Source organism: Telmatherina bonti (genome assembly GCF_933228915.1).
Source record: "Telmatherina bonti genome assembly, chromosome: 2".
NCBI classification, from domain to species: Eukaryota; Metazoa; Chordata; class Actinopteri; order Atheriniformes; family Telmatherinidae; genus Telmatherina; species Telmatherina bonti.
Genome location: NC_136620.1, coordinates 37,931,336 through 37,944,232, shown reverse-complemented (window position 1 = coordinate 37,944,232; position 12,897 = coordinate 37,931,336). Strand labels below are relative to the sequence as shown.

Genomic DNA, 12,897 nt, shown 5'->3' with positions numbered 1-12,897 from the left:
CAAGGAAGCTGATGAGAGTATCAACGTCTGCTACATAAAGACTCAAACATCCATAAACTAACACAGATATTCTGTGTTTTGATGCATTTTAGAAAACTTCACAGTTTTACTGGAATGAAGTTCACAATAATGTTTTAAATTTACAACAAGTTGTATGCGTATGAAAAAAGAAAACTCAGAATTTATGCATTACAAATGTATGTACGCTGAAGAATCATAAGATTGCTCTTCTTTCTGCTCCTTTTTATTCAAGCCGTATTTAATTGGCAGTCTTATTTTGTATTTATTCTTATGTTGTTTTGAATGAAATAAAAAATAAAATGACAGGAAATGAAAATGAAAGTAGGTACTGTTACAGACATTTAACTCTTACAGCTGTCGATGAAAAGCAGGTCTGTAGAGATAAGTTCTGTGGTTGTCACTAGATGATGTTGGCAGAAGTCTTCGCTCTGAGTCCTGCTCAGTTCATATGTTGAACTCATTGATTTGGCTTAAATGATGGGAAATTTAAAGTCAGTGAATAAATATGGTAAGCTGTGCCTGATTAGTGTTGTCATTGTTTCTTGGAGAGCCTGATTGTCCACCTTTACAAGCAGGTGTAATGTATAAGGACTGTGCTTCTGTGCTGAAATTCCACACAGTATTTCTCCTGCTGGTATTCCTTCATGCTTGGTGGGCTGAATGACAGCTATTGGTTATTTATATGCTTCCTTCATTACACTGTCAAATACATCGGTATCATGTGGACAAGTCATTCACAGCCACAACAGCTTGGCACCTCTTCCTCATCTTCCTCATGCTGGTTACCAGGCTGATCATGTTCTGGTGTGGGATGGGTTCCCATTCCTCAGCCAGGAGCTGTGGAAGGTCAACCAGGGTGGTTGTGTTGGCTCATACAGCATGTCAAGGCCATTCCACAACTTTTCAGCTCGGTTGAGGTCTGGACTCCTGGCACGCCATAAAATCTCTGTCCTTCGAAATTCTGGAGGTAACCTGATGATTCTGGATCTGTGAAGGAGCCACTGGCTCCAGAATCTTATTCTGATGCGTCTGCCTGTCAATCAGCCACAAACCAGGCACCCAGTCAGACATCTGTAACATCTGGCAGCACCAGGAGTACCAGCAGGAGAAAACCGACGGGGACTTTTTAGGCGCACCGGCCCCATGTTTAGCCGCAAGGATCATCAAAAAAATGCACAATCTGTACGAGCGTCCTTGTTGTAAAGGTGTTTAATCCAGCTTTCCAGCAACTGGTAATAAATGGGAGAAACTTACTTTAGTTTAGCTGATGGAATAAATGTCATTGGTGAAAATAATCAATTGATAAAATAATCACTGAAGATGCACAACAAATAAAAAATTTTATTCCCCAAGTTTTTATTTGTGAAGAATTAGGAAGGTTACTGGAGAAAAAAATGTAATTTCGTACCAAATGAAGTGACAACGTTGATAGATCTTTGTTAATTTGCAAGCGCAAACTTCATTTGCTAGAGTCCTTTAGGGCCACAGAGAAGGATAATTTAGCAAGCAAACATGTTATATGTGTGTGTGTAGCTCGGCCTGAAAACAGAAGCAATACAAAGAATGATGCTGTTTGTTTACAAATTAGTGGTAAACAGGGTGAACCACAACAGTTCTCTGTTTAGAGAAACTGTTGTGTTTGCTCAGCAAGTCTTTAGCCAGGCTGTGTCGTTTTGGTCTGAAATAGTTTAATACACACACTTTCTTTAGTTTGTGGCTAAATGTGATTACATGCTGCACACACACTGAGCTGAGCGAGCTTGTGTGTCTTCTTGTTGTTTACTTGTGAGTGTGACGACTGAATGAGTTGGTGTTTTAGCCACCTGTGCCCGTGAGCGGCTGCCAGGCTGTAGGAGTTCATGTCTCCCTGCGGCGCAGTAGAAATGCCGTTACGGTACATGGTTCCCACCATGGGGTCGGCGCCCCGTTCCAGCAGTAAATTCACCAGCTCAAAGTTACCTAAAAGCAAAAGAAACAACGCTGGCTGACTTCAGAGGAAGATTAAACCAGAAAGAGACAGATGAGAGAAGCACACATTTTATCAATTTCTCTGCAGTTATTCCTTCATTTGTCTTTATTTCTCCGTCTTCCAGGATAAATAAGCCTCTAATGCGATATCCTAGCCATTGATCATGCCGAAAGGAAGGTGTTGTCATTGGCTGTTTATAGATGGCCGGCTGCTGTTGTCAGCGTGACACATTACATCTGGACAGGAGTCAAAGAGGATGCTGTGAGTGTGTACCTGCAGCAGCAGCCAGCTGCAGAGGGGTCTCTGTGTAATTCTCCATCCCATCCTGCAGAGAACCTTCCACGTTTGCTTTAGCATCCAGGAGCAGCTGCAGGAGGTCACACAGGTGAGCGAGACAGGAGAGCGAGAGGAAGACAAACACAGTCTCAGATAGAAACTCATCACATCTTGTCAGCAAAGGCTCAACAAAGTTTTCATTTCTCACTTGCAGCACGGGATCGAATCTCTAGAAATGTAATGAGCCATTAAAGTTTAGTCTTGAAGTGTTTTCCTACTCTCCTGCTTCCAATTTATCCCAAAGAATAAATTCAGAAATTCCAATTATCCCTGAGACTGAACTGCTTCTCCAGGACATCCTCTCATCTTAACTTTGTGTAAAACTTCTTATAAAATAAGCCAAAAGATATTAATAATTAATGATCATAATGGAACTCTACAACCAAGAGGAACCTGAACAAGTTTCTGACACCATTGTCATTTCATGATGTAAAATTAAATTTGCATTTCAAGTTAAAGTCTTGGAAAAAGATTAATAATTGCTGTATAATGAAAATGTATTATAGAATATAATCATTTTTAACTTAATTGTTTCTTTTATCTGATACCCACAAAGATTAAGTTACTATGTCACATGGCTTAAATATTTTCCATTGGAATTTAATGATTTAAAATCCAATGGAAACGTCACACAGAGGGCAAACTGAGTTAGTCAAATGAGCTCAATACCAATTAGGCTGAGTTTCCACTTTCCTCTTGCTAAATGGAGTCTGATCCATTTGCTAAACAAAAAGCCCAAACTGACTGGACTAAGCCAATTTCTGGCCTGGAGTAAAGGAACAAATGTCCTATTTAAATGCAAAAAGAGCTCAAGTTTTAAACCACTGCAAAATGATCCTCATAGTCATAATTAGAAATGCAAAAAAGAGAGAAGGGAGAAAACTCTGATGACAAAAAATGACGATGGAGACCAACCATGAGCTGAAGCACAACGAGAGGTCATGATGAGAGAGTTAGAGGTGAGCAAGGATGTCACTACCTGCACCACAGGCACATGTCCGTGAAACACAGCGAAAGTGAGGGGCGTCGCCTGCCGCGTTTCGGGAAAGACTGAGGGGTGCTTGTGCACTGTGTTTGGCACCTGGGGAAGGGACACAGGTGGGTGGGATGGGTAGGTAGGAGGGAGAAAGGTGAGGGAGAGAGATATCAAGCCATTAAAACAACTACATGGCCAACACAGCACAAGACAAGCAGCCGTGGGGAGGACAGAGGGGGACAGGAAGCTCGACATGACAACCCTGAGGCGCAGAGGTCATACTGTCCCCTCGTTAACTTCTAATGAACATGATGGATTGATGTATGTAGTTTAGCCTTGTTCTAATGCTTTAGCTGAGATCCACTGTGAGTTTCTGTGACTGAGCTCTGACCCGACAGCTCTGAGGCTCATCTCTGATCAGCCTGATTAAATGAAAGCGTGACATAGTTCAGACAGCCGCATGAACAAAGCACAACGGCACATTTCTCTTTCCTCGGGCTGCGTTGGGAAGAAAGAAACTGGGATGCAGATGAGACACATGCAGATAAAACTGTTCGGTAACGCTTGATAAACTGGCACGGAGCAGCGACACTTTGTTGTACCCACCAGGTTCCAATAAATTACGCTCAAATATGCAACATTTAGAGGAAAGTTAAGTGAGGACGAGTGTGTGATACAGAAATGATGGTTTGTGTTTGTTGTTGCGTCTGCTGTAAACTGTGAGTGAGAAATGAAATCAGGCCAGGATGTCCTCAGTAACGTCTACATTTCCACAGCTATTTTCAGATGGAGCAGGGACCGTATGTAGTGTTTGGCTTTGCCTGGTGGGTCCTCCATGGATACAAGTGTGCTATTTTCCATGTAAGCTCATGGTTTCCATGTAAACCTCGAGCTCTTTCTCTTGCTCCTTGACACCGTTTGGTTTCACCAGTGATTTCCCAAACTAAATATGTTGTGGCTCACACGGTCAGCTGTGTTCAGTTTCAGGTGAGATTCAATTTGATACCAAATTTAATACCATTTTTGCTTGGACATCCATGAGAAAGCCTGTAATAGAGCGAGTGAAATATGGAGACAGATACGCGTCGCTGAATGTGTCTCATTGTGCAAGCCTGTTTCTATGGAGGGCTGTTTCTGAAACATCCCAAATCTTATTCATCAACATATTCTAGAGAACTAAACAAGCGCGTGGCGAGTGTGAAAGGGCACACTGGGGAAGGTTGTTTTTGTTGCGGTTACAGCTTTTTTGCTGTTCGGTTATATTTAGCAAAGTCTTTGAAGGAGAGTTTGATATCATCATGAACTTGCAAAGACAGCGCAGCGGTCACTCCGCAGAACACCTGAGATGTCTCTGAAAACAGATTATTATTGACTCGATTAATAGTTGGCCCTTATTTCAGCCTTTTAGCCCCTTCACCACCAGGCCACTTTTATGCATCTTTTAGTATGAAAATTTTGTAGAATTTGTTCGATGTTTCATATTTTCATACTGCTGTGCCTGTCGATTCGTCAGTAGCAACAATGATTTTCTGATAAAATAATAATATATTAACTGTATCTGTTTATTATCTACTAGGGCTGTGCGTAATTTGTCTTCTGGGAACTTAAAACATGCAAACAAACAAACAAAAAAAATCTATGTCTTTGCATTAGACTGTGTCATCATCTTCACTGATCTAAAGAAACAATCTTTCGGCCAGGTGAGGGGTTTTTATGAGACGCAAACCATTGGAGACGGATGCCAGGGTGGTTTTTTATCTCAGGGCTAATGTACATTTACATACAGGAGCCCTATTAGAGCCCAGCTGGTAAACAAATTAGAATCTAAAATCTAATAAAAATCTGACAAAGAGCACCAAAGCCTCAAAACGTCAGCTGCTGACAGACAGATGTTTGACACAACTGAACAAACTCTGCATGAAATGAAACTCATTTAACATGACAGTTGATGGGACATGTTGTTGAGGTGACCAGTAAGGATCAGGATCATGAGGCCTTGGCTGATCAAACAAGCCAATGAATGACGCCTAATCTGCAGACTTCGTTTTGAGGGTGCATTCACATCATGACAGTCCGCTTGAGTCGGTCTGATTGGTTGTAGGGCGGTGTTCTATGTGGATTGTGTTCACGCTGCACTAGTTGGTGCTGCGCTAGTATTTAGCAGAAGAGAGGACAAGACCTGCGTGAAGAAGAAAACTCTGTTCCAAGATAAACACAGAGACCAAACTATGGCTGTTTTGGGGTTTATTGTGTCTTATGCAAGTATCCTGCAGAAATACACTGCAACAATGGACGCAGTATGAAGACCAGACGAAGCAGAGGACCCTTAACGCCATCGCTTTTTTAAAAAAGTCTGCTTCCCATATTTAGTAGGGCTGTAACGATGTGCTTTGGTTCCGATTCGATTCGATTCAGATATTTTGGGTGCCAATTTGATTCAAATTGCAATTCTCACAATTCTACAATATTGCTGATTTTTGTCGATTAAAAACAAAAAAATGTGTAAAACTTTTTTTTGCTTGTCATTTTTATTTTTTATATCAATTAGGAAAAAACAACACAGTAGCCAGGTCATCATTCTGCTGCTATAATACCCAAGAAGACAAGTAAAAAGATCAATAAAAACAATAAAAATGACAAAAAATTTTATTGTGAATTTATTTTATTTATTTAAAAAAAAAAAATCGATATTTTAACAAAAAAAAAAAATCGATTTTTAAATTGTGAAGCAAAAAATCCCAAGTTTCTATTTTTCGATTTGATTTTCCCACCCCTAATATTTTGTGCACTTGAAACAAACCAAGACCTGCGTTTAAAGGCTTCTTCAGCTTGAACTAGAATTGGTTTGTCGCGTTCACATTTCCCCAAACAGAGCGGACTTTCTGAGCAAACGGACTCGAATCAGAAAGCCTGATGCCCTGAGTCAGGAAATCCGAATAGTTTGAGAATTAAAATCTGTTTCTTTCTGAGCCTCAAGATCCTCTCCTTTAATGAAACATGGGGAAGAACAAGAGGAGATGAGAAATGGGTTTTCTCCAACTCAATACTGCACAGAAAGTATTTCCAGAAGCATCTACTGTTGAATTTTATTACTACAATCAATTTTTCTTTTGGACTATTTCCATAAAATACTTCAGATCCAAAGAAAAGCAAAAGTCTTTTCAATGTTAAAATCTCCAAAATGTCACTAAAACGAAGGAAATCAATCCTCATGTCTGATTATGACTTTAAGTTTTTATTTTTACTAATATTGTTACCACTGACCTCACTGTTAATGTCTGCTCCTGCATCCAGCAGCATCTGCACCATGGCTTCGTCTCCACGGACGCAAGCGTACATCAGCGGGGTCATCCCCTGCAGGACGGAGAAAGCACAGAAGCGATCTGAAGTTAATCTGAAGATGCAATAATTCATTTTATCCAGACAGTATCAGCGAATATTAAACCCTCCGTCCACATTCAGTCTTATTCATCAAGTTATCTTCATAAAACTTTAATAGAAAGCTTCTGCTCCTTATTAATAAGAACAAAGCGGAACTTTTAGTTTGCTTCAATATTTGTATTCCAACCAGCTCTGAGGCCACCTTGGCTTTATTAGGTGTAAAATGCTGCTATTGATCATTTTACAGCATACTATATATATATATTAATATGTCTTCTGGGCCATCTGGGAAGTCAGCCTGAGAAAAACATTCTTGCTCAGATCAGCCCTCAACTAAATGTTGATTTTCTCATGAAAAGTCATGAGTTACACTTGCAGTATTCCCCTAATGATTTACTGCACTGGAGGATGGTAGTCATGATATAACGCAGAGTGGCTTGGCAGGCCTGCTGCAGGAAGAACACGCCAACATTTAATATGTACAACTTCTTTTTTAGCTCAAAGGTGAAGGAGGCTCAGTTTACCAAGCAAACAAGATATGCTCCTCCTTAGGCTGTGTGTGCCAGTATGTACATTATTTAAGATGTTTACTGTGTCTCTAACCTGTTCACTCTTGCTGTTGATTCCATCTGGTCCGAGCAAGTTGACAGCCTGCTTTACGAGGTCTGTGCGTCCGCAGCTGAGCATACGGAAGCCCAAGTCCTGCAGAAACTTTGCCTCAGTCGATGCAGCATCCAGCTTCCTTGAGGCACAGAAGCAGTCATCCGTTCTGAAGGGCACGGAACAAACACATCATCACCGTGCGATCTCAGTGTTGTGAATATTTAAATGTGCCATATTTTCCATAAACACCTGACAAGCTTTGTTTTTTTAAAACTTAGGGGAAAATGAATGCATTAGAACTATGCATATCATTCCATGTTTAGTGCGTGTGTGTTTATGGGTTCAAATTAAAAGGGTTGCTGCACACATGCTCTGGAACCTGGAGGCAAGCACACTCCTCAAAGCCATACCGAAGCTGGCGAGGCTCGCAGTCCACTCCAGGCAGCAAAAGCCTGGCTGCCTGCCGAACATCATCACTGTCCACAGAGAAGCTGCGTCTGTGTTCAGTGTGGACCACGGCCACACGCACCCACTCCATCAGAGGCGGCAGCACCATGAAAGGCCTAAAGGGGGAGATAGAGACACATGCTCAGGCTGCAGCAGACCCACAGTAAACTTCAGCCAGACTGAGTACTGAATGTGCTCAGCCACTTGCAAAAGAAAATCCGCCTGATGCAGGATTTGCATACGGTGTTTTGCAGATATTTCCCGCTGCAGCAGATCCCTGAGAACAGGATCATCTGATGTGGATGTGACAAAACCTGATGAAAATCTCACTGCAGATCCATATAATGCATTATGATGGCTTCTTTCTGAGAGTATAACAACATATATGATAACATGTCTCATCACGTGTTTTTGCCTGACATTGCCAGGGTTTGTGAACATCGTGCTGGTGGATTGTGTCACTGCACAAAAAACATACAGTTTTGAAAAGAGCTGTCTGCTTAAACTGAAGGTGCAGCGCTATTTTGCTAAATGTACCGAGGCACTCATACGGATGCAGGAGAAATCCATCATTCTGTTGATCCTGACACAAGTGCATTCCCTCAGAAGCTTGTGTGAGTGCAGCAGACACGTTAAGCCAAACCTTTGCTTTGCAGAGGAAACCACAGTCTGGGCTGGACTAGCATCCAATGAAATACAGGCAAAAAAAAAAAAAAAAAAAAAAAGTCAGAGGCCCCAGATTTTTTGGGCCTTTTTAAGCAAATTAAAAGCAAATCAGTTTGATTTTGTTTCTCTTTTTTTTAATGTCAGCTGTGACGGCTCCTCCTACCCTCATGTTGACACCAGTCATGAAGTGACACTCTTAGATTAGAAAGATTCTGCCTCACATTATGATGAAAAATAAAGAGAAATAAACAACAACCAGAAAACCTCAGGCTAGACTATAAAATTCCACCATCAACTATGTTGTCACATGTGACAGCTTCTTCTTTAATAACCGCTGTATTAAAAGTCAGTATTAATGAGAAATGTCTAGCATCTTTCCCCGAAGGCCTGTTCCTGCTTATAAACATGTACTATGCAATAAGTATGAGAACGGATTAATTAAATGTCTTCTCCTCTTTGCCACCTGTCGCCTTTTCTTCTCCACTCGCTGTTTATTGCAGCCATTGTTTGCGCAGCACTGCATAAGCCCTAATCCATCCCTCATTTATTCATACATCAGTAAAGAAAGAGGGAAAATAGGTGCAGTGATTTATCAATTACATAACACAAACACTGTAGAATAAGACTGTGGAGTTCTAAAGAGTTTAAAAAGTCAGTATCAGGCGTGACCACCTTCATGCTTTAACACAGCCTGAACCCCTTTAGACAAGGTTTCTTGTCATTTCTTTAAGTAGTCTTCAGGAATAGTTCTCCTGGCTTCCTAAAAGACGGTTCAAAGCTTTTTTGGGATATTTTTTGCTATTTGTTCAGTCCTCAGTCGAGAAGACCACACACTGCTTCAGTAATATTGAGGTCTGGGCTCTGGAGAGGACTCATGTCTCCATCAGACCTGTCACAGTTTTCCAGTCCAGTTCTTGTGTCACTTGGCCTACCTCAGCCTTTTCTTTCAGTTTGTACCTCTTTAAGAGTGGCTTGTTGACATCCACGCTTAAACAGAGACCATTTCTGATGGACTGACTGAAGGGTCAATGTGTCTAGTCTTTGCTGGAATTTTCTTTTTGTCATAATTTCAGATGCTGCTCATCTGCTGTGGATACTTTCTGAGTTCTTCCACTTCTGTCATCCTCTTGGTCAGTTTCCTGAGAATTTGCAATAATGCATTGCACTCATATCACATTTAAACATTCATGCATTCATTGTCTTAACTGCTTAGTCTGATGAAGGGTCGCGGGGAAGCCGGAGACTATCCCAGCAGTCTTAGGGCGAAAGGCGGGGTACAGTCTGGAAAGCTCGCCAGTCCATCGCAGGGCCACATTTAAACAGTCATGCAAAAATACTATGAAATTCTGTTATCTTTGGCATTTTTTAACCCTTTAAAGACCCCCTTAATGCTAATTGATTTCTGTAATTTTGCTACAGGGTCATTTAAAGATCTAATATGAAAAAATGGGACTCATAAATTGGGATTTAAAGGGTTAAGTGGCTTGAAAAAATAATTAACATACTAAGAAAGAAAAGCCTCGTTGCTTTGAAATGTTCAGGAAAAAAGGACTTGACAGAAAGTTAATGAAAAAGCAGCTGATGTGGAACTTAGACTTTTCAGAAAGTGAAAAGATTTCAAGAAAATTTCGATTTTTTTAAACAAAACATGAAAAAATAACATAATCTTAAGATTTTTGCTCAGTATCATGAAAATATCTATGCATGATGTTATATTTTTACTTCTGCACTCACAGATTGTCTCAAGCAAAACTCTCAGATGTCATGACTGCATCAGTAAAACATGCGTACAGTCCATTCTTTATGGATCGAAAAAACACTAATAGCAACAAAGCCTTTGTCACTGCTAGTTTAGCATCATATAGAGGCTGATTTTCCTTGTAGCATTACATCACATGTATGAATATGTAAAAAAGTAAATTAAGTTAAAGACAGCTTCAAAAGATAGTTGAAATTATTAAAGAAAGTGATTTAAATAGATCATAATAGTTCAGACAGTTTTTTTTCAGTTTATACTATAAATAAAACAATATTTAAATCACTTCATCAACAGTTTTCTGCAGAATAAAATAAATTGGCAATCTACTTTTGTATTTGTTTTGTATTTTGAACTAGACTTTGTGTGGTGAATAATCTCAACGTTTGATGAATCTTGGTCCGTTCCGCTGGGATCTACTGATCAATACAGCACTTCACAACGGATATATTTAAGCCTGGACAATCCTTGACACATGCTTGGCTCACATTTGTCACTTATTTCAAATTAGCCCGTCATCACTGCTTCTTTGAATCAATAGAAAGATATTTTTCTATTAAAAACTAAAAGTCTTTTCTTTTCCAAACTTCAAAGCGGCCTGACCTGCAGCCATGTGGCGTCACGGGTTCCACAGACTTCATTACTGCCGTATGCAATGCCTCATCAAGAGGCTGGATAATGGTGAGACGCTCCTTCAAACGCTCGCTGGAAACTGTGGTTCATAAGCAGTTCAAGGTCTAGTTGTTTCCAAGCAGTAAGAGGTGCAGAGATTCCTGAGGGAACTTTCTCCCTGGGTTTTTTCCTGATCTGGCTCTGCGCTTATGCTTCAGTATGACTAAAATAAACAGGCATAAATGTGGTATTAGTGACAGATAGTCACTAATACCACATTTCAAGTTAAGGCAGTTGGACACATTTGAATGCAGGTTAGCTGATAAATTGCTCCCCTGCAGGTGATAAAATCTGGAGCCCCAGAGGAGGACTGTTCAGGCTCAACTGTCAGCCCTGTTTTTCACCTCTGCAAGCTGACAGGGGCTTCCATCAAAGTCTAGAAAACACCAAATGTACTAGGTGTGAAGAAATAAAGAAAAACAGCTCATAAAAATCAGCTCAAAAATGGGTTTGCTGGTATGGAAACAGCCCGGTCTTTTGTGTTTTTCTCACTTCTACAATGACTTGTGGATTAACAGCATGGAAACTTTGTCTAATCTTTATGTCATTCAGGCATCAATTACCAAGAGAGCTCTCGACATTGCCACGCTTCTAATAGCCCCTTACCACCACTGGGTCATCCAAAGGGCTCACTTGAGCATGCAATAAGTTGACAATTCCCTGATATAAAAAGTGGGGTTTCCTTCCAGATGAAAACATCTGGTATGCCATTTTAGGGTGGAGCACAAAAAGCCAGAAACATAACAAAAGGACATTCTGCAGAGGTGTAAAGTTGCAGCAGAAAGATCTCTGCAGACCTGTACAGATGGAGCAGAACCACGGGGCTGTGTCTGCAAGCCGAGGTGAAAACAAGGACAGAAACAGGAGAGTAAATTGTGAATAACTGCAGGGAGTTTCCACGTTTTCTCACTGTAGTCTCAAGGTGTTTCTTTATGATTGTTGAAGAGAACATTTAAAAGGCGATATTTTTACCTCCCGAGAGCACATAATGAGGTGAAAGGGTCTGATGGACTAATCAATATGAGACGCCTCACTTTCTTTGCCTTTTCTGCAGTGACGCTTTTATAAATTCTGACCATGAAAAGACAAAACATTCTGACATCTCAATTATGATGTTAGGTCGATACACTAAACCATTTCATTTCTACCAACACAATAAAACAATAATTTACAACTCTGCTGCATCATGTGCAACATATTATCTCTTTATGCATAATTCCTGTTATATATCCTCCCTGCCAGCTTGCCTAATTTTATTTAAACAATGGTGATTAGTGTAAATACCAAGCTGAACACGCTGCGCCTCCTCTCATGTCCTAATGGAGCGTGATGAAAGCCGTATTTAGGAAATGAAAATCCAGGTATTTCATCAATTTTTATTGTCTGCAAACTGGGGCTAGACTGATTAATTGGGCAGATTATTTGTAATCTCAAATAACTGGCACTAGCCCATGATTTCAATGAATCTGCTAATAATTATTTCAAGAAGCCAGTAAAGAAGCAAAATGAATGCAGAAACGTCTGCACTGCAAACAGTCTCATCACTGTGGCTGCTGTAAAACAATTGTTCTGATTACCTTTGGACTAATATGCAGAGCATATCTCCACAGCAGGTACAAGAGTGCAGAAAATTTTCATTTATAAGATGCAAAAATGAAAACAAAGGTGGAAAACTAGGGAAGTAATCGAAGCACTCAGAGCGCAGACTTCTGCTAAGCAGCTCATTTCCACCCATAATGTGATTTCCACATTCATTTGATACACACTCTTAGATTCATTAATGATAACTAAGAACTTTAGTATGTAAAATAAGAGTATAATCAGTAGTCACATATGTATTTAAAAATACTCATTTTCTTTTTTCTATTCACACATCAGTATATGTACAAGCTAGCGTTAGGCAGACTGGACAGGATGAGTTGCTATGTAGCGCCTAGCTGTTCTTTCAACATGTGCAAAATTTATTTCGTGAAAGTTTGTCATATGGATCGAATTTTAAAGGCTTAATAATGATTAGTTTCAGAAATATTTAACGTATTTAATGGTAGAATGTGGAGTGTTTATTAGTGC

The 12,897-nt window shown here is 40.1% G+C and overlaps 1 protein-coding gene across 1 annotated transcript in view; it reads right to left on the bottom strand.

The window, feature by feature from the left end:
• btbd11b (BTB (POZ) domain containing 11b) overlaps positions 1-12,897 on the bottom strand; it is a gene marked incomplete at its 5' end in the record, with an annotated part of 94,770 nt that overhangs the window by 6,375 nt on the left and 75,498 nt on the right. Inside the window, 6 exons of the mRNA XM_079254565.1 lie at positions 1,845-1,980; positions 2,264-2,357; positions 3,306-3,407; positions 6,567-6,656; positions 7,287-7,452; positions 7,697-7,849. Coding sequence (XP_079110691.1) covers positions 1,845-1,980; positions 2,264-2,357; positions 3,306-3,407; positions 6,567-6,656; positions 7,287-7,452; positions 7,697-7,849 — 741 coding nt within the window. The remainder of the gene's footprint in view (positions 1-1,844; positions 1,981-2,263; positions 2,358-3,305; positions 3,408-6,566; positions 6,657-7,286; positions 7,453-7,696; positions 7,850-12,897) is intronic.